We start from the raw sequence: 27,789 nt of genomic DNA on the forward strand, positions 1-27,789 counted from the left end.
GAAGCCCCATCCGGGTGTTTGCTGTATACAAACCACCACTCAACAAGATCGCGTTGGCTGATGTGCAGAAAATCTTTGACTCGCCACTACCCACGGTCGCTGCGGGAGATTGGAACAGCAAACACACGACTTGGAATTCTAATCAAGACACCGCATAAGGGAAAAGTCTACTAGGGATAATTGAGAGAATGGATATCACGGCACAGGGCCCTGAGGTTCCAACTCACTATCCCTACGATACAACTAGGATGCCCGATGTGCTCGACATCGCCCTTTCAAAGGCCTGGACTGCCAACCGATGCAGGAAATCCTCTTCAAGGATATCCAATCCGACCATCAACCGGTATACTTAGTAACGCCCGCACACTTGAGAACGCAGGCCCCGCGCCGCCGGTACGACTGGAACGCATTTCGAGACTCGATGATATGCAACACGCCATCCATAGCGGTTTAAACCCCCGCCGACGTCGAGCAACTCAGCAAGGAATTGACGGTCTCTCTGAAAGTTGGACAGTCCGCCATGGAACGCGAAGCTCGGCCGGGGTCCACACAGAAACCCTTTAGAGACATCCCGGCCGCACTAAAGAAGAAACTGGCAGAGAAACGCCGTCTGCGTAGAGACTGGCAAGCCAGCAGATGCCCCATCATCAAGGCGAGGTTGAATCGCTTAACAGCCACCCTCAAAACCGAGATCGAGTCCCATAGGAAGGAAAGTTGGGAGCGAATGATAGATGACACCGGCGATGACTGGAACAGCATTCACCACCTATGCCGCCGGCTGTCCAACTCCCAACCACCAGTCCGTCCCTTACTGGCAAGCGACGGGAAGCCGCGATACCATGCAGCAGACCGTGCGGAGATTCACGTGGACCATCTCGAATGCCAATTCACACCGAACCCAATTGCGGACACGGAACATGTTTCAACTGTAGACGGCTACATTCAACAATACCTCGCAGCACCCATATCACCGCACGAAGATCCAGTCGTCTTCACTTCGGGACAGGTGCAGCGTGAAATTAGAAAAATGAAGCCTCGGAAAGCCCCAGGCAGCGATAATATCACCAATATGGCGCTGCGCCATCTACCGCCGCGCACAATAGCGGCACTGACGCGCCTGTATAATGGTATTATGCGCACAGGGCATTTCCCAGAACCGTGGAAGATAGGCAAAGTTATCACGCTGCCCAAGTCCGTCAAGAACGTATTGCAACCGGAGTCGTATCGGCCAATAACGTTGTTGTAACACGTGTCCAAGGTGTTTGAGAAGCTCTTCCTCAGGCATCTACAACCACATCTGACACCGCGACCGGAGCAATTCGGGTTTAGAGCAGATCACTCTACCACCCTCCAACTGAGACCAACCAAGTACTGCACACCATCACAGTAGCCAGTAATAAAAAGGAACAAGTCGTTGCAGTATTCCTCGACATGGAGAAGGCGTTCGACCGCGTCTGGCACAACGGTGTACTGTACAAGCTGGCCACACAAACGGACACGCCAAGAAGGCTAATCCGTATAATAGCATCATTTCTCACGGAAAGACACTTCATGGTGGCGGTGAAACAAACCTGTTCGGGAATGGGCCCCATCCGGGCCGGCGTGCCCCAGGGAAGCTGCCTATCGCCTGCACTCTACGCGCAGTTCACTGATGATATCCCCACTCAACAAGGCAAGACGTTAGCGCTGTATGCCGATGATGCCGCCTATATCGCGTCGTCCTTCACACAGAAGCATGCAACGCTCAAACTACAACGGCAACTAGACGCCCTCTCAAAATGGCTAGACACCTGGAGATTGTCGGTGAATGTGCGCAAAACGCAGGCGATCTTATTCGGACAACGATTCCTGCCGCCACAACTACAACTGAAAAGCGCCCCAATCGAGTGGTCCGCTACCGCTACCTACTTGGGAGTGGAGATCGACGGGCAGGTCACATTTAAAGCCCACATCAAGAAAGTCTGCGATAAAGCCATAGTGGCCCGTCATCTATTGCGTCCAGTGTTGGCGAGCAGACGGGAGTCAGAGGGATCTGAACATCAAGCTCGCCATTTACAAGCTGTACATCCTACCACGCCTTACGTACGCAGCGCCGGCGTGGTACGCCCACACAAGTGAGACTAATAGAAAAAACTACGGGCCAACAGAATCTCACACTGCGTACTATAACCGGCGCAAGCAGGTATGTGAGGAACACCACTCTGCAGAGGGACCTGAAGATGCTCACACTAGACGCCTACATCAGCAACCTGGCCACCAGGATGTTTGCGCGTGCAGATGCATCGGAATGGGGCTACCTCAAAGATCTGGCGCCGCTGCATGCGCGACCGCCGGATTCAAGACCGCACACCGTACGCGCACGAATTAATTCGCGCGCAACACACTGAAGTCGAAGACGGAGAGAGAGAAGGAAGGCAATAGTGCCATATGACTCGCTCATATGCCGGCAGTTTGTCGGGCCTCCCCGCCACGGGGTCTCACCCGGCAGGCGAAGACCGCGATAGAGCGAGTCGAGTGGCACTCACAAATGTGACTTGCCGGAAGATTGTTCCCACCCAAAGACCCACGCATAGTCATGCGTGGCGGTGACGCTACTCGAGGGGGGCAGAAAGCCCTGGACTAGTTTCCCCCCGCCCCTCTAGGGGAGTGAGAGAGATGACCGCGAGACTATACACTAGTCTGCTATGAACTCACTTTTAACACTCCTATATAATTCTTTGTTTTAGAAATAAATACGAAAAGTATTGGCAGGAGTTGTGAACAAAACTTGTTCTGAATATTTTTACTTTTTGAACTGTAAGTAAATATAATGAAATGTGATTACGTGTGCCATATCTATGTGTAATAGAAATAACAAGGAAAATCGTTACAAATACACATTTCATATGTAAATACGTTTAAAATGTTTAGTTGTTTAAATACAATATTTAAAGTTTTAATGTGTCTATTTTTGGTTTTACTTGAACACCTTGAATACTTTGTTGAAATCTTGATCATATATTTGCATACCTCATGCATGTTCTTGAGTTAACACTTATTTTTATTTTTACATACATTTTATTTAATTTTAGAATTAATATTAGGTTTTTTCGTATTTACGGCCACTCACATGGCATTTTGCTCGCTTTGCACTTCACTTATCTAGCAGAGCACTTTTTAAGTAATCTATTAGAAACAATGAAAAATGTTTATTATTTTTGATATTTGACAGATAATTACGACATTTCGGTAAGTAAAACTCATGAATGCTTTTAAATTAAAACAAGATCTAAAAACAAACGCTGTTTTTAAAAGTGAGAAATAATCGGATTAAAAATTTGGAATACAGATAGGTTATATTTTAAACGTTACTAAACATATAAATAACATATACTGATTCAATAACGAAACTATGAGATAAAATACAAGAAGTCTAAGGATTAGACACAGACATAGTAATGAAATTATTGCTTATTTATCTGTGGGATTATATAGTGCCTATATTAATTTTCTCTCTATTTAGATATTAAATAGATAGATAGGTACAGTAAAACAGGCGGCGAATTCGTCGATGGAATCAACTTTGCTAACGAGTTCGTGAGATAGAATGAGATAGCAACACCGGATGACTCATTCCAATACACGGACTCAGATATTAGTGTGAATAAAACAATCAAAAATCTAATTTATTTTAAAGATATATTAATATATTTTCTATTATTCTGTTAAAACTTTTTTTTAAAGAGTCCCGTTAAGTCGTATTTAACAGTAAGTATTTAAAAAATATATTTGATAGTCTTCAACCCACAGACAGTATAACGTACTACGTACTAACACATGCATATGCTACATCGATTACTCGAAGGCGTTTGACTTAGGAGTATTCGATATATATCGATATCAAAAAAATATCGATATTAGATTTCGATATATGGAATCGATTTGATATTATCATATAACTGAATATCGGTATAAAAAATCGATATATTTGTCTCGAACACTTGATCTAATTTGGTATTACTCTATGTTAGACTTGCGTTATGTTATGATGTAACATTATGATTTGGAGTAGTAGTTTCCTTTATGGCAGCTGCACAAATAGAGCCGCGCGACCGGCAAAGCGCCACCCTCTTACAGAAAATCGTCGTGAAATAGCAGTACTTGTACTGCCGTGTTTTCTTCGGTGAGTGAAAGTTCCGGAAGCCTAAACTCCTTAAAGCCGATAACACATCAGCGATTCACCTAGTGCGGTGATCATTAACCATCAGATGACCCACTTGCTCGAGGGGAAAGGAATATGTCGTAAGTAAAATTAGAGATGGTCAGATCAAATCAACAAAATAATTTATCAGATTCTGATAGTTCATCAGAGAAACTTTCTCAGACAGAATTTAGTCTGGAGTGATCATAACAAATTAGTTCAGCGGAATTGGAAAACCAGTAAAACTGACGAAAGCCTTTCAAAAGAGATAACTTTTTTTTAAGGGCTCCAGATAGTAGATTTAATGAAAATCCTTTGAAAGTATGGATGGATTACAAGATACAATTTCCAAAATTGAATATTGAAACGATATTAGTATCGCATATAAATATTTAACTATGGTGGCCAGCTCTCTTCCATCTGAAAGGCTTTTTTCAAAGGCCGCGCAGATCTTAACACAACAGAGAAATCGAGCAAGCTAAACGAGTCAATAAAATTTTATTTATGCAAGAGTTAAATAAGAAATATTGGAATTTTTAAATAATTATTTGAAATTAAAGTTGATTAAAATATTTACATGGTCGTAGTTTAATTCTCTACTCTTAATTAACCTTTGTCTTTCCTTTTTTTATTATTAATTGAATATTATATCCGATGTATATAAAACATCCTACGAAAATATTGATATATTTTTCAGGTGACTATCCCTAGTTTGACTGAAATAGCAATAAACACCCATAAACTCCCATAAGCTTGTAGTAATACCAATAAATTATTTTTTAAATTGTATTGATCAATTCTACAATATTCTTCAACAGTCCGTGAGTGAAAGTTCTTACCTACCTAGGTATAAAAAGAGTACTTACGTAGATTTTCTTTTATTAACTGTTTTATACGAAGATCTTGATCTCTCAAATTAGCATCCATTTTACTTCCAGTGATTATCAACTAAATTAATAATCCACAAAGTATTAAATAACGTTTTTATGAAATAGCACTAAACTCCTTTTAAATGATAACACATCAGCGATTCACCTAGTGCTGCAGATGTTAATGGGCAGCGGTGATCATTAACCATCAGATGACCCACTTGCTCGAGGGGAAAGGAATATGTCGTAAGTAAAATTAAAGAGATGGTCAGATCAAATCAACAAAATAATTTATCAGATTCTGATAGTTCATCAGAGAAACTTTCTCAGACAGAATTTAGTCTGGAGTGATCATAACAAATTAGTTCAGCGGAATTGGAAAACCAGTAAAACTGACGAAAGCCTTTCAAAAGAGATAACTTTTTTTTAAGGGCTCCAGATAGTAGATTTAATGAAAATCCTTTGAAAGTATGGATGGATTACAAGATACAATTTCCAAAATTGTTTAGTATCGCATATAAATATTTAACTATGGTGGCCAGCTCTGTTCCATCTGAAAGGCTTTTTTCAAAGGCCGCGCAGATCTTAACACAACAGAGAAATCGAGCAAGCTAAACGAGTTAATAAAATTTTATTTATGCAAGAGTTAAATAAGAAATATTGGAATTTTTAAATAATTATTTGAAATTAAAGTTGATTAAAATATTTACATGGTCGTAGTTTAATTCTCTACTCTTAATTAACCTTTGTCTTTCCTTTTTTTATTATTAATTGAATATTATATCCGATGTATATAAAACATCGAATATTGAAACGATATATAGTATAATATCGATACGAATATTATACGAAAATATTGATATATTTTTCAGGTGACTATCCCTAGTTTGACTGCGTTCGCTGGGATTGCCTGTAGACGGTACTACAGGAAATGGGAGTAGATTCTATCTGACAGTGATTGACTGTAGTTTTACATTTTACTTTCATCTCTTTCTTAATAAACTCAAAATCAAATTAAAAGTTTTTTATTCTGTAGGCTGCATAATAATATTGTCTGATAGTGGACGTCTTGCGGCTGAGATGACGATGATGAAGTACAAAATCATAAACACCCAAAAATTTGGGTGTTTATGGGGTTTAAACCCAATAAACCCAAAACACCCGGTTTTTACCCACCAGACTTTAAACCCACCCAGGTGGATTGCCCATCTCTACTCGGCTCTATCAAGACGGAGTTTCTATAGTGTGCGTGAAATGTAGAAGGGAGCATGGAACAGTGTTGCACCAAGGACATTCTATCTTTACACGTTATATAAATCATATCGATTCTATATACTGTAAACTCAAAACTTTCAATTTTATTTAACAATTAAATTAGTAATTTTATAATTTAATAATTATTTATTTATTTAACTTCAGTACACATATAATAAATTATATGTAGTATGTACATGCAAAATAATTACATTTTTAGAAACCAAATATCTTTGTGAACTTTATACTATACTATGATATTGTACATATAATAGGGTATTGTTAACCGACTTCAAGAATAGGAGAAGCTCTCAATTTTGTTGTATTTTTTTTATGTTTATTACCATAGAACTCCATTATTTATAAAACATTTTGCCAATATCTTTTTTTATCTGATATACTCGTCCCATAGAAATTTTATTATAATCGTTCCAGTAATTTGGTTTTTATATCAAAATAAATGGTTTTGCCAATCAATATCAAAATCAATATAGGAATACGTTGCTATTTCTAAAAACTAAGGGCGACATAGTATACTCTGTTACGTCCATGATATTGTTCATATCTACAGGTGGTGGATACCACTCTCCATTAAAAGGATCGTCAGCTTGTTTGAAAAAAATCTATGTAATTTCTCATCCCTAAAACCGAAACACAAATAATACAAAAGTATACCCTTTTTAATTAATAAAAAAACTTATCAAGATTGGCTCACAATTTGCATAAATATTGTATAATATACACAAAAAAAATAGTTGAAATATTGAAAAATATTCATGTCTACAAAAACAAAATTATCTTTGATTTATTCTTTCAAAATAAAAAAATTACGATAATATAATTTTATTTTTTTTGCGTCTATTGTCATACAAAAATTACTTTTAATTTTTATTTAATTTATATGATAAATTAATATATAATTATTATAGCTGCATTTGTAACGGCTTGTTGCCTTTATCAATTTATAAATAGATATAATCGATTCGACACTTATTGGCAATCTCTAAGGAATTGAAGTTAAAATTTGTACGTTCACCTTAGATATTCACGTATTTTTTATTATTTTAATTTGAATACTTAAGCCTTCAAAATATTAATTAGTTTGTAATATTTTTTTCTCTTAATTCATGTACAAAATATTTGTTATGGTTCTAAATATTGTATTTAAATAATGAATTTAAGTATTATATAATATTTAAATAAATAAAACATGAAATCGTAAATAGTTCCATAGCGAGCCACTATCGAGACCACTGACACCGCATTGCATCCAAAACTCGTGTAAATGACGTAAATGCCTAACTTTAATGTAGGTTATTGCTGATGCTAGATCACGAGGCTGGTCTATGTGACGACTTGAAAATGCCCTCCTGGTTCACATTTCAAATTGGGCAGTCATACTCATTATAATTAGATATAGGAGACTTATATTGTAACTTTAATTTATAGAATTAAATATTTTTTTAATAAAATTCGTTTTTTTTTTATTCTCCGGTTATCGTTCTTATAATTAACCCTTCTTTGCATGATTTTTTATTGGTAAAGTAAATCAAAGTAATATAATTCATGTTTAAAATTAAAGGAAAAATGGTTATAAAAATAAATTGGACAGCTATGTTTTTTTTTCTGCAATGGACATTAAAAAGGTATCCAGACACGATCAACTTAAAGTTAATTTGGTCTTTTATATAAGTTTTAGGTATTCAAAGTTATGATGGAAATTTTCACCATTATGCAAAGAAGGGTTAAGTGCTTTTTCTGTTATTTATATTACATTCAGGTAAAGCACACTTAATTTTAACTAATTACATTCACTTAAAACTAATTTCAATTCAATACATAATAATACTAGATAAAATAAATAGAAAAGAGGACATTAGAATAGAAACGGGTAAAAGGTTAATAGATAAATTGTAAGCAGGGTTTTCAAATAAAATTGAAATCAACTCAAACGGTAGACATTATTATTTTTATCTTGATAAATACAATATTTTCCGAAGAAACAAAAAAAAAATGTGTCTAATTAATTAGTTTGTCTGTCACTAGGTAAAATAAAAACTAATAAATCAGATAGTATTTCGTCGACTATTGTCATTTTGTTAAAAATGATACTGATTTTACCTATGTATGATCGATCATATTTAATCTTGATATGCCAGAAAATCAATCTATTATCGACTTTTGGATTAATTGAATAATATTAACAATATTACTTAAATAAGTAAAATTTATATAACCTTTTTTGGAGTTGATCAAAATAAAATTGACAACATTAAATATGTAAATATATACAATAAAATACAAGTATTTGCGATTTAGAATTTTAATTTTTTTTTTTACTGATTTATTCGTAATATATAATATTCGTAATAAATAATTATGTAAAAAAATTACAATATTTAATAAAATGAAAAAGTTTACCTACGTTACGAATTTACTCACTACTAAACCCAAAAGAGAAAAAAATTGTGTTAATTATTTCATGTAGTATTTTTATGTATATTAGATTAGACATAGAATTTGAATTTTTCACTCTTCAAAATAGAAAAAATGAAATTTAAAATAATGACAAAATCTACTACTGCTATTTGAATAGTGACAACCCTGGCCAGTTTCTTTATTTACCCCGTATGTCGTTTCTTTTATTCCCGTGTCCGGGGCGAATAGAAACAACTAACATTTCCATATTTTTCTTTCAAATAAATAAATAATATTTTAAACATGTTAAACTAATCTTGAACCGTATAATAAACACCTTTTATACCTTATGTTAATTCAGAAAAATAAGATAATTTATGTTAAAAATAGAAAAAGTATATTTTTCTCCCTGTTTTATGGTACATAAAGTCACAATGACAAATACTGACGTCGAGATCAAGCTGTCAGTCTGCCCGCAGGTACCTACCTTTCTAGTGATGAGACTTAAGTGATTTTTTTTTCACCCAGTCACTTGTTACTGGTAACTTTCTCACTCGAACGCCACTCGAGTGAAAATAAAACTCGAGTGATTTTTATTGACTTGAGTCACTCGGAATATAAAACTCGAGTGACCAAAACTTTAAAACGAATAAAACAATATTAATTTTACATAGAAAATGTGTATTCATATAAAAAAAAAAATAAATAAATAAAATGTAAAAAATAGAATTTCCTTCAAACTAAACCTGTCTTACATAATCAAGAAACCTCTTATATCAACTATCAGTCAAATTGGAATATTATAATCTACTACTAATAAGTTCTAATCCAATTTAAATTATTCTAACAAGGAACTTTCATGAGATCCAAATATGAACAGTTTTATTATGTTCTTACACAATTTATGTAATAACAAACATGCTTTAATATTAACTTAAATCTGCCCTATCAGCATTAGATTCTACTCTAAAACCAATTTTCTTAAATCTCTGATCCAAGTAGGTAGATTTAGCTGTAGTCTTATTTGATTCTTTTATAAGATTCTAATACCTAACCATTTATCAACAGCATCTAATAAAGATTTTTTTAGTTTTTGACCAATGCTTGTATTTACGATCTTTTTTATCAGTTTTGCTTTAATTTGATACATTCCATATCCATTGTACGTTGCATTTCCATAAATTTGTAAAACGCTTTGGTGCTTTGTTTGAAATATGTGACTATGGATTGGCATTTATTTATAATTTCCATAAATTAAGGGTTAGCTTTCTTACAGTCAATAATCCCTAAGTTCAAAGTGTGAGCTACACAGTAGCGGTTCCTTTTCCTAAAATATTTAGAAATAACTTTCTTTATATTCGGAGCATTATCGAATACTATTGTCACAATTTTTTCTGTAATTTGCCACTCATCAAATATCGACTTCAGCACACTTGCTAAAATAATAGAAGAATGTCCCTCCGTAACCTCTCTAGTAGTAATAGTTTGCGAAAAAAGTTTTAAATTATAAATGAAATGCTAAGTTAATGAAATGATAAGCATCAGGAAGAATTTTCTCTTTTAAATGTTTCCTGCTACAGCGGGTAAACTTGTCACAACTTGAATTTCTCACTCGGTTCGGTATAAACCACTCGAGTGGTTCGAGTCAACTCGAGTCGACTCGTGTCAATCAAAACTCAAGGTTTCAAAAATTTAATTTGAGTGCAAGTAATATAAAAACTACTCGAGTCACTCGAGTGTAAAGCAACTCGAATCCTATCACTACAACTTTCGTAGGAGACAGCTCTTTCATTCATCGTATGTTTGTGTGCGTATTTTATCGTAGTTACCTATTTATTTTACAAATTATGAATTGTTTAAACTCTGTTTTATTAGTTTTTATTTAATTTAAATTTATATCAATGATATCCCAATACGAGATTTGTAAGTATCTATCCCAGTGCAGTACTTAAAATTAAGAGTTATCTATTAATTTTGGTGGGTAAGTGAAATGTAGTGTCAATTATATAAACGGCAATTAGATGCATTCCCCACATGCCTTAAATAATATACTTCCAGTATTATTTTCTCAATTTATTTCAATATCTCAATTACCTAAAATTTTTTTTCCTTCGTACATAGATCTAACATATTCTAAGTCAACACAGGAATACTTTTTCTCCTAATCCACGTAGGCTAAGTAAGCAAAGATTTATCAATACTTCCTTACTAATATTACATATAATTGTGAAAGTGTTTGTTTTTGTTACCCCTTAGCACTTTAACAGCTACACAAATCATTATGAAATTTGGTATATTCTTACCTATTATTTAGTATGGAGAAGACATAGGTTACTTTTTATCCTGGTCATTAAACATATTCTGATCACACAAAGTCGCAGGGAAAAAACATTAATATAATAAAAACAATTTTGGGGGCAGTATATTTTTAAATGACTAAAATAAAAGAATTTCTCATTACATCTGAATATTTTTTTATGGCTATGGTATGCTATTTGGTTGCAAATTATAAACTGATATTGATAAAATTATTACAATTCTTAGTGTTTATTCCATTTTTAATTTCGTATTAATTTTATGACTATTGAGACTGCCTTTTGCAGACTGAAAAATGTTTGTTATGAAACAAAATTTACTTGTAGATATGTAATTCCAAAAATTTCAATCAATTTCCAAATTTTAACCTGGCCATTCAATTTTAATGTTTTTGAGTTAAAAATAGCAAGCTGGTATTATTAATTTTTTGTGACAATGTTATGTCATTAAAGAAGTAGAGCTTGCCTCGCTATAGCCCTAATAATTTGATAATATTGACATATGGCTGTAAATTTTTTTTTGGAATGATAAATGCACTAAAAATTAACTGTGATTGTTGGGAGGACTGGGATTGTTAGTAATGGAGTCTAAAAGCTCCATTGCAAGCAAGGTGCCCAATTGGGCCGACTTCCACATGGTTCCCCCTGAAAGCTATAGTTGTTTATTAATATTGAATTTGCCACAATGGTGAGGATGAATCCTCATCTATTATCTCTCACTAGTACATGTGTTACTATTTGATGTACTGTCTTAGACACCATGCTAGGTTATTTAATTTATTCTTTCAAAAGTGTTCTGAAATTAAAAGCTTAGATCAACTGGCCGGCTGGCTGCCTTAGAATTAATCCCTAGCTGTGCCAATCAGAATTATAGTCTATGAACACAGTTTAACATTTGGCAGATACTGTCTTTTTGTAAATAATTAAATATTAACTAGCAGTTAACATAATTTTTCAAAAATTTTGCTATGTGAGAAAGATTAGAAATGAACCTGTAATTTATTGATTCTCTTTTAGATCTAGATTATAAGAAGTAGTATAATTTTACTAAAGGGGTTTGAATACTTTTTTGTAAAAACAAGTGTAACACCACCATTCCAGTAAAATCAATGGTACCCTGCCAATTTCACTGTAAATGAAATGTTTCGAAAATTACAAAACCAAAAAATATATGTAAGAACTGTTGGATGATAGAACCTTCTGTCTGTTTGCGTTTGTAATAAACACCAAGTTGAAGAGTGGTTAGTGAACGCGCATTCACACTTGGCTTGAGATTGCATACTGTCTTTGCGAATTAAGAACAAATAGACTACAGATGACAGACAGTTAGCTGTAACTAGAAGTTAGATCACTATAAATTCTCTTTATATCGCTATAAAATATTAAGATATTGTTGAGTCTGTGTGTGCTGATTTAAACAAGGATCTAACAGCATCCAGTCAAGATAAGGTGGAAAGTGGTACGGCGCGTGAGACTCCTTCATGTGCACATACATTTTGAAATGTTGTAATCGCTTCATCATCGAAGTCGGGCAGCTCAAATTGTTGACGATTGGCGCCTTACTCTCCAACTCGACGCACTGAAACTGCATAGAAATGTTGCATCTCTGTGCATCTTCTACTGAATTTATCATGGGGAGTGCTCTGAGGAATTGTTCCGATTGATACCTGTTGCTGATTTTCACCATTGTACAATTTGCCATAAACTAATATTTCATCTTAACCATCTGGACGAGTGGCGGTCCTCCACCGTGCGTTTTTCAAAGCACTTTCTTCCACGCACAACCACTCTTTGAAATCAACTTCCAGCAGCAGTATTTCCGAACCGATACGACAACATAACCTTTAAGAAAAGAGCATATTCCTTTTTAAAAGGCCGGCAGCACACCTGCAATGCCGTTGGTGTTGTGGATGATCATGGGCGGTGGTAATCACTTATCATCAGGTGAGCCGCTTGCTCGTTTGTTCCTCTTTTAAAAAAAAAATCGTTATCAGAAGTATGGACACACGGAATTTCCACCGTTTAACAATGTCCGTACATCTTTTTTTTTTGGTGGGGTACCAGTGAAGGATGATAGATGAGAATGAAATTAGATTAAATTAACCTAACATTGTGAAAAATACACTGGGAATTATTACTATAGTATGCTTATAGTAATTATTTCCCCGTGTATTTTTCGGGAGAAGATTCAAACTGTTTACTAATAATCCCCTTCTTCATCTCGAAGGTTTTCGAAACGACTTCCAAAGAATAGGTATGGTGAAGTAATGTAGAGTGCAAATATTAATCTATTCTCGATTACAATGGGCCTGCCGCCCTTACAGCGCCCTTGGTCGAGGTTTGAGACGCTCAGGTGCCCTTGGGCGTACGTCATAATCTTTCGATACACGTCAACCTTCTGTCGATCCCCTCTTGCGAGCTTTGAGTGTCCTCTGCACTTTCTTATGCACGCATTTAGTGAAACGCCATCTTCGATCAACAGCAGTGGAGTAGTCCGAAGAAAAAATTGTACCTACAAGTTTATTCATGGCCTCAAATTACCTTGGAAAACCTATTTTGTAATGTTATAATAAAACCTTACAAAGCTAAAAATATGCATAACCACCTATTCTCCCTTATCTCATCTCCCTTTTCCTTAACTTCACGACTATCTCCTATGGTGCAGTTATTTACCATTATTTTCGTATAGAATTGATCCTTTCTAGGTGTAACTTGGGTTTAGAACATTACAATTTCGCAGTGGTCATTCTTGCGTTTTATACATTGCGGTAATGATAGTAATAGCCTGGACAAATTAAGTTTCCATTGCTAACTTTGACGTCTAACGTTTTTAGTCTAGTCCAAAAATTTATTAAAAAAAAAAAAAAACAATATTGCGTAAATCGAAAAATACAGTCACTTGAAAATCTCCTCTATTTTTTTTATAAAAAAAGTAGAATTAATACGCGAATTATTTATTACTTGCCCACGGCTTCGCTCGCGCCGTTTATTTATTTTAAAGTATATGTAAAGGACAAATGTTTGTATGGACGTCTGTAACTTTCAAAGCAAGAAGCATGAAGTTTCATCCTGGTCACAAAAAAGTATATTACGGCGTTTTTATTTTTTTATATCACACTTTATATACCTAGGTGTTTATACAGATTTTTATCTTCGATGATCCGCCAAAGAATCGCACTTCATAATAGTAGCGAAGTTTGTATAAAGAAAACGTACCTACTTCTTGCACTTCCCTAAGGGAATAATATAATATTGAGATATTTTGTAATTTGAATTTCATTATTTGCACCTAAAAGACGTGATACTCCTTTAAAATGCAAATAAAAAATTCTCACACCTTTTCTCGTCTAAAGAGTGAAATTTCCAATAATTTTGATATAGGTATATGTTTATCAGTTCAATCGAGAAACACAAATAATAAACTTTAAGCAAATCAGACTTTTTTTCAGTTTATACTTATTTTTTTACCCTATATTTCTCATACGAGATTGAATTTCCAATAACGACGGAATTCCTATATATTTTTGCTAAGATTTAATATTAAATTTGATTCTTCTTACTTAAAAAATGACGGATTCTCCATATAAACTTTCAACTCCTATTTCACTCTCTTAGGAGACAGACTTTAAAAAACGCTGAAATTATATCTATATGGCGTTTTTGAAATATAATTTAAGTAATATATAATTCGAAATATTTCTAACCAGAAACTTGTGTATGAAGTTTCATGCTTCTAACTTTGAAAATTACAAGTTTCCAAACAACCATTCATGCTTTATTTTACCCTTGTAGGATGAAATTTACAAAAAATATTTTTATTTATTTATTGTACACATCAATTATTTATAAAAATATGTCAGATGTAATCAAATATACAAAGGCGAGCTTAACTCTAAAAGAATTCCCTTCCAGCAAACCCAAAGTGGAAAGGAGCATCAATGTCAGCGGGTAGAGCAGTGTATTAATGTGCATTTGTATAATAAAATTCATCAATTGTCAAAATTTCAAGTTTTTAACCTCCTATGATATAGACTGCGTTGATGAATGAACAGTCAGGATAAATACATATATTTTTTATATTTATATATACGTATATTTTTTCAGAACAATTTATAGTAATGAATGGTTTTAATTATCAATATTGAAAAGCAAAATTGAGTAGCAAAATTCTTAAATTTACGATTCTTTTTGTTTCTTCGGCACGGGCGGAACCAAAAAGTGTAACTTTCGAAAGTTACATTTGAACTTTTGCAGTTACACTTTTGCCACAAAAGAGTGATAGTGGTTGTAAAATAAGTTGGTTATAATCGAGGGCATTCAGTTCACTTTGTAAGTGTGTATGGCGCGGTTGTACGTACTGCAGCCACTTGCCTATTGGTTGGTTATTAGCAGTAATTGTTATTAAAGTTATTATAGTTCGAAGCATATTAATTAATTTCTACATACATGTTACGTAACAATTATATTAATAGATAGTATGCACTAAAACAATAAGGTTTGCCTTTCTATTTAAAGTACGAAATTTATTATTGAAGTAGCATTTCTACAGCAAGTTTGTGTGTATGTATATGTGGCATTTAGTTCGTTTGAACTGTGGGTCTCTATAACTCTGAAAAGTACTTGTTTAATTGTTGTAAGTATTATAATTTTTATGTGCTTACACTAAAACAATTTTAATTAAGAACATAAGTAGAACATTTTTTAATTATGTCAATTTGTATTACGTCAATGGCCAATTTAAATTTTATTTAAATAAGAAATATATAAAGAACAAGAGACAGAGTGAGCTCTAATACTTACATACAAATAATGGTTTATTTTTGGGAGATATTTTTACACTAGTGTATATTAAATTTTTTGAATGAAATATTTTAATTGTAGCTAACTACTAATATATTGTGTTCGATCGAAGTATAAGTGTTACGTCGAAACTAGAATACCGAATTTCAGTTTCTATTCCAATTTCGCCGTCATAAAAATTTTCTTTGGACTGCCTCGAAAATAAATTGCGAACTTGATCCATTCTTTTGTACAATTTTAAAATTTCTGTTACTTTTAATTTGTAAACATATACTACTAATGGATGTTATTTTATAAAGAGTCATTATAAGCTTTGTTGCTCGAAAAAATGTTTTCTTCTCCAATTGAAAGGGAAGCCGTTTTTTTTAAATGTAAAAAAATGTACAGTGGACCATAGAACCTCTTCCTTTTTTGAAATCGGTTAGGAACGGAAAAGACCAATTTAGCAATATTTCATTATCATTAAGGATGTTTCTAATAACAATAAATTTATTATATTATATAACGCGGCTTTAAAGTTTTGCGTAAAATGGTATTTGATTTAGCACTATCATTTCAAATATACAATATTTGAGCAAAATTTACTACAAATAACTTATAAGCAAATGAAGCTTCAGAATCAAATAACAATTTACAGAAAAAAAACAATCTAAATCGATTAGTTTCATCCCTTCTACTAATTTTCAACCAACTTCAAAAAGGATCTCAATTCGTTTTGTTTGTACGTTTGTTGTTGTTGTGTTGATTTGATTTTTGTTTATATAGAAGGATATACTTACAGATTGGTTCCATAGACATTTTATCAAAATCAATTTAGGAGTTTAGTTTTTAGATCAAAATGACTGGTTTCGTCACAATGGAAGCCGGTTTTTTTGTGGGGCACAATCTTTAGTTATTATTACATCATCATCATATCAGCCGTCTACTGTTACCTGCTGTACATAGGCCTTCCCTCATAAGCGACTTATTATTACATTTATTACAAATTATTAGATTAAAATATCGAATTTAAATGCAGACGAAGATTTTTAGCAATTTAGAATACTGATTAAATAAAGTCATTGTTGTTACTCTGTAAAGTTTGACAAAACGAATTAAATACGGTAGCAACGGCTGACGATAATTTTGATAATTGTTACAAAGTGGTGTACAACCTGCATCTGTTTCTTTGTAAATGGTGAATCTGAAGCCACAAGAATAAGATTTTCATGTCATGACAGAGAAAGTTATTAAAAATCTAGTTGAGACGAAGTAGCATAAACAGAAGTTTACGAACGTAATTTCTATTTCGGTCGTATTTTCGGCCAATTTCCTGCTGAAACAGAAATCCCAAATTTCCAACCAAACCTAAAGTACTGTCAGACTGTAAGTACATAAAATTGATAAGAAAATTTAAACAAACAAGACTAATTATTAACTTTCAAAAAACTTCGCAATGAAACTTTGGACCCTAGTTACAATTTATGTTTTGGGAACGTGGTTTAGCTCGGCATGCTTGTTTTTGGTTGTGCACGATAATGTTATTAAACAATTTTTTTGCTTTAGTAAACAGAGTAGTAAATTCAATTTGGTTTTTTTTTAATCTGATACTGGCATTAATAAATTATATGTCTAAGAATATTGTATTTATCCGTACCATAAAAAAAGTATCCTTAGTCTGTGATTATATTCTATTATCTATTTCGTAGATATTAAAACAGACATAATCAGATAGTATCTTGTGTAAAAATTAGCATTTTGAGGAGCAGGTCACTCTAGTGTCAAGGTTGAATACAAGCCATCGTACATCCATGTAGATTGTTGTGCTGTTAGTAGTTCTCCAGTCGGGTCATTTGTATAATTTTTAAGGCGCTGTTTATATTTTTTGCTATTCATCCATATCTTATTTATATCCATATCATATTTTTTAACGTTATGGATTTGTAGATAATTATGTATCTCCTTTTTTCTAATAAAATGATTTGGTAATGTCTAGATGATTAATAAAGTATAAATATAATACGAAGAAAAATAAAAATAATATAAAGAAAAAAGTTTCAGTTATAGGCTTATAGGTACATAAAACACCTTAGATTATAGGAAATACTTAGGAATATATATACTTACCGTTTGTTGATTGAAATCCGGTCTCATTTTACTTTGTAAAAAAATTTTACTCTGCAAAAAAACATAATTCAATCGTGGCAAACCACACCGATTGGTACACTCGCAGTATACACTCTTTTGTACTTATTATTCACTTTTCGTAACGAACAATTTTCTTTTTTTAATAAAACTGGCAGCTTCAATCTTTATAATATTTATATGGGATCAACACGAATTTGAACTTTTGTAAGCTTTTTGGTGTTCCGGATCACGAAAAGTAAACGGAACGTATAGGTTTTCATATATGTATAATCACAATTCAATAAATAATTTTATAGTGATTATAAAACATTCTACACTTAATTAAAATGTTTGAACATATATGCATGTAGTTATTTCACTGACATAAGCAGTAAGATTTCGTGCTAACATTAATAAGACAGATAAATAGAAATAGAGAAAATAGGTACCTAGATATTATACGTATATAATAACTTTGTATTTATATGCACTTGTCACAAATCCATAGATACATTCCGTAAGTACTTACGTATTTGATTCTGCGTACTGATTAAAAAAAAACTACTACAACTCAATCATGATTGAAAATAGTTAAATAGATAAATGTTTGTTACAGAAAAGAATATTTGCAACATGGATCACATGCACATGGACCACGCAAATCACATGAATCACCATATGGACCACAAGATGAACCACAATGGCGACCACATGGGACATCAACCTATGAACCTTAGTGTAAGTTAACGTTTTGTACTTTTTTTATGCAACCTGGAATGGCAAACAAGCTGGCAGCCCATCTGCGGACAAGTGGTAACCGTCACCTATAGACATGAACAGTACCATGGACATAACAGAGTGCACTATGTTGCCCATAATGCGTTGTCATTCCTGAGGGCCAAGGGGCCTCTATACTGTCCTATAATTTCATTACCATATCCCACCCTTCAAACCGAAAGTAATGTACCCTATATATAGAGGAATAACACCTGAATCCTTTTTCTTCTTTTGCAGATTTCATATAATAACAGTGCAGATATGGGTGGCATGAACGACGAACCTGTTATGATTAGTGGCCACGGAGGCCATGGTAGTAGTATGTCACACTCTATGATGTCCATGACAGTAAGTATATATATAGACAGATACTCTCTATTGTTTCCTCCATAAGATTACAATAGTAAACTTATTATATAAATACATATAATTACAAGAAAATATTATACTAAGAAAACAATGGATGTTCTTATCGCAAAGAGCGATCTTTTCCAGATATATATATATATATATATATATATATATATATATATATATATATATATATATATATATATATATATATATATATATATATATACATGTAGGTGGACATTAAATTTGTGGTAATTGTTTTTATTTTTCACCAACTGCGATGGCTAAAACTAAATTTAAAAAAGACCCAGACAGATAAACAAAATAACGCTGTCTATTTATAATTTATAGTTGGTTACTAAAATTAATTAGTAGTTTAAATAGTTTCTTACTCCAAGATCTGTACTCATGTAGGTGGACATTAAATTTGTGGTATTTTTTTTTTATTTTTTACCAACTAAAATTTATTGACATCCTGTAACACTATCAAATATATAGGCACATACAATCAAAGCTAGATCAAGTTGGATATGAAACATAAACTTTTAATTTTGTAGCTTTATAACTGAATATCATAGAAATAATGTAGTGAGATAACTTTCTGCATGTACCTTGCTATATGTTACTGGTCTACAGAACGAGTGGTAAATGGAATTTCTCAGTAGATACGTTATCGCATATCGCATACGAAAGTGATCCCGTCGAATGAGAAAACAGACCCGTGGTCTGTTATTATAGTGAGGAGACGAAAGTGCAGTGAAACCTCACTGCACTTTCGTCTCTGTTGTAATAACAATATAATATTAAAACATAGAATAGTATATATATATGTAAATCGTATATAATGTTAATGTAATATATGACATAAATTATTAATGACAGATCGCTTAGATGATAAAAAGACTACATGTTATGTTGGTGCAATAAAGTGTTAAATAAATAAAATAAATAAATAAAATAAATAAAAAAAATAAACTTTTAATTTTGTATGATAGTAGGAGGTGTTATACCACAGTCTCCTTTTATATAAAATAAATATAAAACATACTATAGGAGTCCAATATAACCATGAAATGAATGGAGACATAGATTTTCTCAACTAAAAGGAGCATGAGGGGAGTTATAATTACGACTAAAAGATACTTATCATACTTTAGTTGTTTTTTTTTTACAAATCATATTAATTGTCCATTTTTATTCAGACTACTTTTTTAATTTTACAATTCACAATCGATTAAAAAAGATCATATCACAGTATTGTTGTATTGGATTATTATGCAAAGTGTTAGAAAGCATAATAATATTATACTGTCACTTATTATTATATTTAAATATTTTAGTTCCATGGTGGCTACGTCGAAACAATTCTCTTCTCATGGTGGAATGTGCAAGATGTAGGAGAGTTCGTTGGATCATTTTTTGCGATATTTATCATGGCGTTGCTTTATGAAGGGTAAGTGAAATTTGTAATGTTGTCACCTTTAATTTAATGTAATAATAATTTTTACTAAAAGAAAGTTTAAATGGTCAAAAAGTGTGCAACTAGAAACTAGCAATAGAAACCAAATAAACCACTTTGTAATCGATATTTGTCAGTCTGAAAAAAATACTGAACGGATTTTATTTATCGAAATTTTATACTTCATCTAGTAAGCAATATGTACTAGCCCAAAATAAAATTAGTTTGTCTATGATTTATCTGTCGGTCGAGCGAATCAAGAACTATAAATAAACTTATTTATTGTATGAAATTCCAAGGAACGTAGAGGTCTTAGATAATTGTTTAAAGACCGTATAAAATAAATATATAAATATTAATAAAATAAATATAATATAATAAAATAAACAATACAGGCATAAAAATCGCTTGTAACATAATGTAGTAATTATAAAGTATGTATCTAATCTATTTAATTTCCTTACAAGTATATAAACTAAAATTCTCAAAATCATGTCCCCCATTGTGTTTTTTTTTTAATATTTTGCATTTGGACACCGGTCAATATATACATTAGCAGCTTTAAGGGAGGTGCGTGACAGGGGACATTGAGATCCAAGGGGCACGGATATGGAGGCGCCATAGAATCAATAAAAGATAGCATCAAATTCGACTTTGAAGTAAATAGCGCGGATCCTCGATGATTTTTTTTGTCGTCGTCGCCAGAGGATATTTCTACGTAGTCGGGGGGAGCGCCATTAAAAACTTTTCCAAGAGTATCAGGTAGGCTAATGCCGGTCCTGTTTTTATATACACATACAAGCCGTATGGAATCTAACTTAATTTATTTTCTGTTTTATACAGTTAGTTATATGTAATATATTTTTTTCAGACTCAAGTATTATAGAAAACATCTTCTATGGAAAACTTATACAGGATTACAGTATTGTGCAGTATCACCCCCTGATAAGGGAGTAGCAAATATATGCGCTGCAGATGAACCTCAAGTAATACAGTTGAGTAAACATTAACATTTATCTTTTTGTGTACTTTCCTATCTACTATCACCACGGTTCCTTAAGCGTGAATAAATAAGTGCAATTTAACATTAATAAACAATAATATTGTTACATCTGTATCTATGACGTCCTTTACATAATTTTATATACAACGTAACACTGTTATATACTTACCACTTTCAAGTCACTGCGAAGGATTTGAATATAAATATTATGTAGGGGCATGTGTGTATTACTGTTTATTATTATACCATTGATAAGCGAATATTACACTTATTGTTACACTACATACAGTCAATAAATTATATCTACATATGGAAATTGCATAATGCCTAATCATATTTATTTTAACCACAAAGAGTATTTCCAAGTCACACTCAATCAACATATAATATTTACAACTTAGATTATATCCTGTTTATTTTTTTTTTATCTAGTAAGGAATTGCACTATAGTCAGGGATACCATAAAGGTACCAAACACGTCACAGTGGGCTTATTCTGTAATATCAATTCTGTTCATGTCTATAGTCATTGTACACAGTTACATAATTTGTTTTCCATTTTAAATAAATGGGAAGATACTGCAAAAACTTATTACTCAGTGCTTATTAGTTTCATGTGATTGGCTAGATTACGTTACTTCGTTTAGATTATTTTTAGGCCATATCTGTTACCTACCATTATATTACTTCTGCAGTAGGTCTTTAAATTATAACTACGTTTGTGGTATATTATTTCGTAAGACCCATTGAGAGTCAAGGTCTGTGGGTGTTATCGCCCCATAGGAAATGCAAAAGTTAGACCTACATAGTCCCCTTCCTTTAAATGTTTTAATTAATTTATACTACACCTACTATTGCCTTCTATAGGGAAGAAAAGTATTGTTAGTAATGGGGATGTTAATCTTCTTTCCTAGCAATATACCCTGTTAGGTCGACCTCTACGCGGTTACCCCTGGTAACCATCATGATTAATTCTTGTTGAACCCGTCGCAATAGGATGACCTAGTTTCATCTTCATCTATCACCACTCACTGGTGACCCTCTAGTGTATACAGGTAGCGCAGGCGGGATTACCATTCCATTATCATTTGCGAAGAACTACCTATTCTACTCTCCAAACAACTATTTCTTAATGAACATTTGGTGCCAAAATCCAGAACCCTGGAGATCTAACGTCACATGTCATCCAAATTAGAAAACGAATCTAGCAAAATTGACCCCGGTGTCCTTTTATCATTGTGATATGTTTCAAATATGTATTAAATAGATATATAATATAATTTACTATTTTAAATAATATATTCTTTTATTTCAAGGCCTGTGCCTCATCTACTAGAGAGAAATGTGTAAGTATCTCTTAATATTTTTTATATTAAATTACTAATTGTATTGCCGCGCCATTACCCACATGAAGTTGTATAAAAAGTACCATGTAATGTACTTACTGAATTTCATTCAGTCATTGTGTAAAGTGTGATTGAGTAACAAATATTCAAGCATACATTATTGATATTTAGTAATCACAACTAATTGTTCATTTACAATGCCCAGTAATATTTAGAAATACTTTTTATTATAGGTCCTTGATCTTATTATTGACCTCGCACGTCACGTCTTTCTACTGAAAAGTTTTTTTATTCTTTTATACCTATTTATTTACTTAATGTTTAAAATTGCAGACCCACCATGCTGAGTTCCACACACGCGTGGCAAACTGTACTTCACGGTGTACAAGTTTTAGTTAGCTATATGTTGATGTTAGTGTTTATGACATACAACACATGGCTGTGTGCAGCTGTCGTACTTGGATCGGCGACTGGATATTTCCTATTCGGTTGGCGGGAATCCGTTGTGGTAGACTTTACAGAACACTGTCACTGATATATACTTATGACCGTATGTTAGCAAACTAGCTAAAAATCTTATAACCTCGCTCAAAATGGTTGCAAATATTACGGTGTAATATCATAAGTGAACATCATTTGTATTAAGTACTTTTGGGCAAAATGTTTATACCAGTTATATACTTTTTAGGATAATATACATGTGTATTTAGGTTAATAATAAAGCATTGAAAGATAAACATGCCTTTATTTCACATTCAACAGATTGATAATTAGATGCCTTCCAGTTGTATAAATAATTTTATTTTGAATCCTTTATAAGGTAAATATATTGTCTGATGTTTACATCTTGAAAGGCCTACTAAATTTGCAATCCGTGTCCCGATCCAGATTAAAAAAAAAAAAAAATTGTTCTACATAAAGACATTACTTTCTTATAGTGTAATTTTTTTTAAAGTACCACATAGCTGCAATGTTGATGTTTATACCATTATACTGTATTATAAAAAATGGTTTCTTTTAATTTCATAGTTCCATATATTAGAAACTATTAAAAAGGAGTAAAATAGTACACAGGTACAATTAATCTGGTAGTATAGACCAATGTTTATGCCTATAATGTTTTTTTAAATTGGAACTACTATTACATCTATAATCACAGTAGTTGCAGGCATATGGTCTCTCTGATGTGTGTATTCTTTTATGAACTTTTAATGAATTGACAAAGTTTGACCTAAATGAACACTGATCACATAAATAAGGTTTTTCTGATGTATGTATCCGTTTATGTTTTATAAGATTTGATGACAATTTGCATATATATGAACAACCGGGATAATCACAGGAAAACTCTTTGTCATGTTTTATTACGTGTTTCATAAGTTCCTTTTTATTACTGCTGAAAATAGAAAACATAGTTATGTGTATTAATATAGTAAAAACAAAAATTTATACAGTAGCTAGATATCATATCTCCTTCATATTTTAACCAAGCATTTGTGTTCACACAGGTGTATTTTGTTTGACAGGTAATAAAGACAGTGAGATTATAGGGTTTTTTTTTTGATGAGTGAAAATGGTATGGCCTGCGCTAATGGGATACGTATATTGGCGGAGCACCAGTGAAGGGTGATCGATGAGAATGAAAACAGGTCCAGTTGGCCCATCATGATGAATTCATCAGGAATTAACCATGATAGTTTCCAGGGAATTTGGCACGTTTTAAAAATAAAATTGAACATAAAATATCTAGTGTCATAGTATCAATATGACCCGGACATTGTATGTGAACATTTAATTTAACCATGAAGCTAGCAGTGAATTTAAAACAAAAACATTTTCAACTAGTGTAAAATCAAATGTATTTATAAGTCTAACCGCGAGGAGGTAGACCTGGTTGGGTATATTACTAGCAATGGGAGTCTCAGTCTCCATCACTAACAATCCCTTTCCCCCCGAGATTATAGGGTATGGATAGTTTATTCTCAGTATTTATACCATTAACTATAGAACACATAAGGTGCTGACCCACGCTGACATTTAACTCGCAGATTTGAGTTTCTATGTATTTTAGTTTAATGATGTTTGAAACTGATTAATAAAGCTAAAGTCAAAATTGGAATTTTATGAAAATGCCTACATGTGAGGTGGTACGCTTCAGTACTCTAGTGTAGGAATATAATATTTTTATGCTTTATATATCACAGTTTTTCAAGTTTAAGTGAGTTTTTGACAAAATAAACAATATTGTTTTGTATTAACTTTTGCTTATAGCTTCATTATCCATATGATCTGGAATATGTTTAATGACTGGGATAAAAAGCATCCTATGTACTTCTCTATTCCATGTAATATGAATATAAAATCGTAAATATTCCTAACATATAATGACTAAAGATCACTTTCATAGTCGAGCATCTAAGAGAGATTGGCTTCTCAATTTATATATCAAAAACATGAATAGAGATTAGAAAAAGTTAATAGGTCTTTTATGGGAATAGGTATAAAAATTTACAATAAGATTGAATTACCCTTAAATAAATTCAATAGTTGTTCATGCACTGAATTTTCATTTAATGTTAGACATATACATTGTAAATAAACTGGCTTTGTATGTTTGTATTTTTTTAATGGATGATAATGGAATGGTAGCCCTACATGAATAAATGATTTTTGAATTTGAATTTGAATTTGAATTTGAACTATAGAACACATAAGGTGCTGACCCATGCTGCCATTTAACTCGCAGATTTGAGTTTCTATGTATTTTAGTTTAATGATGTTTGAAACTGATTAATAAAGCTAAAGTCAAAATTGGAATTTTATGAAAATGCCTACATGTGGGGCACCAGTGAAGAATGATAGGTGAGGATAAAGTAGGTTAATTAGTCCATTGTAACACATTCAACAAGAATTGTTCATGATGGTTTCCAGGGGGAACCACATGGAGATCAACCTAATAAGGCATATTGCTAGCAATGGGGCTGTCAAACTCCATTGTTAACAATCCCTTTCCCCCCATATGTTTGCATTAGCATCATCTAAAAACTACAGCACCAAGTTGAATATGGTTTTCACTGTTGTATTTCTGAAGATCTAAAAACTGGTGTGTGTTTTATTATGTTTTTTTTTTTTCAGGATTCAAGATTACTTATTTGTAAAATGCTTATAAATACATGCAGATGTTAACAATACAATCTCGTTCGACATGTTTAGCCTGTATGGCTTACAAACATATGTAGTTACACAGACAGTTCAAAATTATACATCAAGTCAATTTCATACAATTAATCATCATCACACTCTAATTTTGTTGTCTAGAAGTGGTATGTTACATCTATTTTCTTATTTCTGAAATCTGCACATATAAAGCTGCAGGCAAAAAAGTGGCTATAAATATTATATTAAATAATTATTAAACTTTTTTTGTATAGTTACACAGATAAATGTTGTCATTTTATTATTTTTTTTTATATGTGTCAGTTATTAATTTTATATTATAAACCTGGCACATAAAGACAGTAAGTAATCAAATTAATGTAACAAATAATTGAGCCTAACAGTCTCTAAAAAAAATTTTAAATACCTAATGATTATTTCTTAGATAAATGCCGATATTCTGATAAGGGATATAAAAGTCTGTTATAGGATTTATCATAAAATCTATATTTAGTCAAAGTTTGCATAGAGGAAATACATACAAGTACTTTGTAGCATATGCCTAATATATAGATATAAAAAAGTAAAATAATATCCTCTGAGTGTAAAATATTTATTTGGAGTATCAGATGAAAGCCTCTGAAAATGCTGAACATAATATTAAAATTTTGATTTTACAACTGATTTGTAGTCCCTATAATATTTGTAGGTTCATAGAAAATAAAGTTGTTTTAGTAATTGATTTTTATATAACATATTACAATTATATAGTTTACCCTCGCTACCCTGTACATGAATAATTAGTATAATAGTCGGCAGAGTATAAGGTTCCAGTTTTAATAATATTGATACATATTTTGTAGATTTCAGTGACATACCTGTGTGTGTGAGTAATTTTTTCAGTAACATTTTTTGTGTAATTAATAAAAGTCGCACTATCTTTTTTCGGTGTTATTTCTATAAAACAGTTACTTAATCTTCTTTTTTTAATTTTTGTACACTTCATCTCTTCACAGTCATAAGCCTCTGAGAATTCAAGTAATTCGTTTTTATGTTTTTTATTATACACAACTTCACTAATATTGCTTTTATCATGTTTAATTTTATTTAGTAGTTGTGATATTATAGATTGGGGTTGTGGACTAAATTTTATTATTTTTTCATTTGTTGGCCTTCCACTTAAATTACACGCATATTTTGATTTTGTGCCATTATTTTTAGTGTTTGATAACAACTCTTTTTTTTCATCCATGATTATTGATATATTAAGTTTTCTCTCTATATAAATTTTTGCGATTAACCTGCAATGATAAAAGATATTTCTTTTTTTAAATATTATTCCATATTTCACTGAAGATATTTCGAACCACAGATTAGAGAAACCAAAGAGCACATATTATCTATATCATTTTGTGTGATGAAAAGTTTTCAATACAAATAAATATTTATTTCGAACAAGATTTATGTTTTTTTTTATACCACTGAAGTGGTAATCAAGCATACAGCGCACCTGATGGTAAGCGGTTACCGTAGCCTATGAACGCCTACAATACTAGTAAGACGCCTTCCCAAGAGAAAGTAAGGGTCACAGGCCAAGTCTGTCCCTAAAACGAACCTTTCTTCCCAATCTGGTGAAAGGCCAAGTAAGCGAGGCCGGTGCAGGAAGTACAAAAGCGGGCTGTAGAGAAGTGAGGCGTGAAGATTGACCGCATGAAGAGGAAGGTCATAATCAGTAGTACCCAGTTCTAAATGA

General features: G+C 32.4%; 2 protein-coding genes across 6 annotated transcripts; one reads left to right on the plus strand and one right to left on the minus strand.

Moving 5' to 3' along the window:
- Positions 1-10,389: 10,389 nt before the first annotated feature.
- LOC113522956 (high affinity copper uptake protein 1-like) lies at positions 10,390-23,617 on the plus strand. 4 transcript variants are annotated; one of them, XM_052897820.1, is made up of 7 exons: positions 10,390-10,528; positions 18,559-18,680; positions 18,957-19,067; positions 20,414-20,526; positions 21,404-21,526; positions 22,851-22,880; positions 23,214-23,617. In XM_052897820.1, exons 2-7 carry the CDS (start codon positions 18,576-18,578, stop codon positions 23,413-23,415), a joined length of 684 nt encoding a protein of 227 aa, XP_052753780.1. In that variant the 5' UTR covers positions 10,390-10,528; positions 18,559-18,575; the 3' UTR covers positions 23,416-23,617. The 4 variants fall into 4 exon arrangements, with proteins under 4 accessions (XP_052753780.1, XP_052753779.1, XP_052753781.1 ...); XM_052897819.1 differs by having other exon boundaries at positions 10,488-10,644; XM_052897821.1 differs by having other exon boundaries at positions 10,500-10,702.
- LOC113522618 (zinc finger protein 681-like) lies at positions 23,606-27,424 on the minus strand. Of its 2 annotated transcripts, none has more exons than XM_026908366.3 (2): positions 26,915-27,424; positions 23,606-24,273 (listed from the first exon to the last, which is right to left on the minus strand). In XM_026908366.3, exons 1-2 carry the CDS (start codon positions 27,286-27,288, stop codon positions 23,961-23,963), a joined length of 687 nt encoding a protein of 228 aa, XP_026764167.2. In that variant the 5' UTR covers positions 27,289-27,424; the 3' UTR covers positions 23,606-23,960. The 2 variants fall into 2 exon arrangements, with proteins under 2 accessions (XP_026764167.2, XP_026764166.2); XM_026908365.3 differs by having other exon boundaries at positions 23,606-24,276; positions 26,915-27,422.
- Positions 27,425-27,789: the final 365 nt, after the last annotated feature.

The sequence above is a fragment of the Galleria mellonella genome, unplaced genomic scaffold (assembly GCF_026898425.1).
Source record: "Galleria mellonella isolate WM207_F2 unplaced genomic scaffold, CSIRO_AGI_GalMel_v1 utg38, whole genome shotgun sequence".
Taxonomy (NCBI): domain Eukaryota; kingdom Metazoa; phylum Arthropoda; class Insecta; order Lepidoptera; family Pyralidae; genus Galleria; species Galleria mellonella.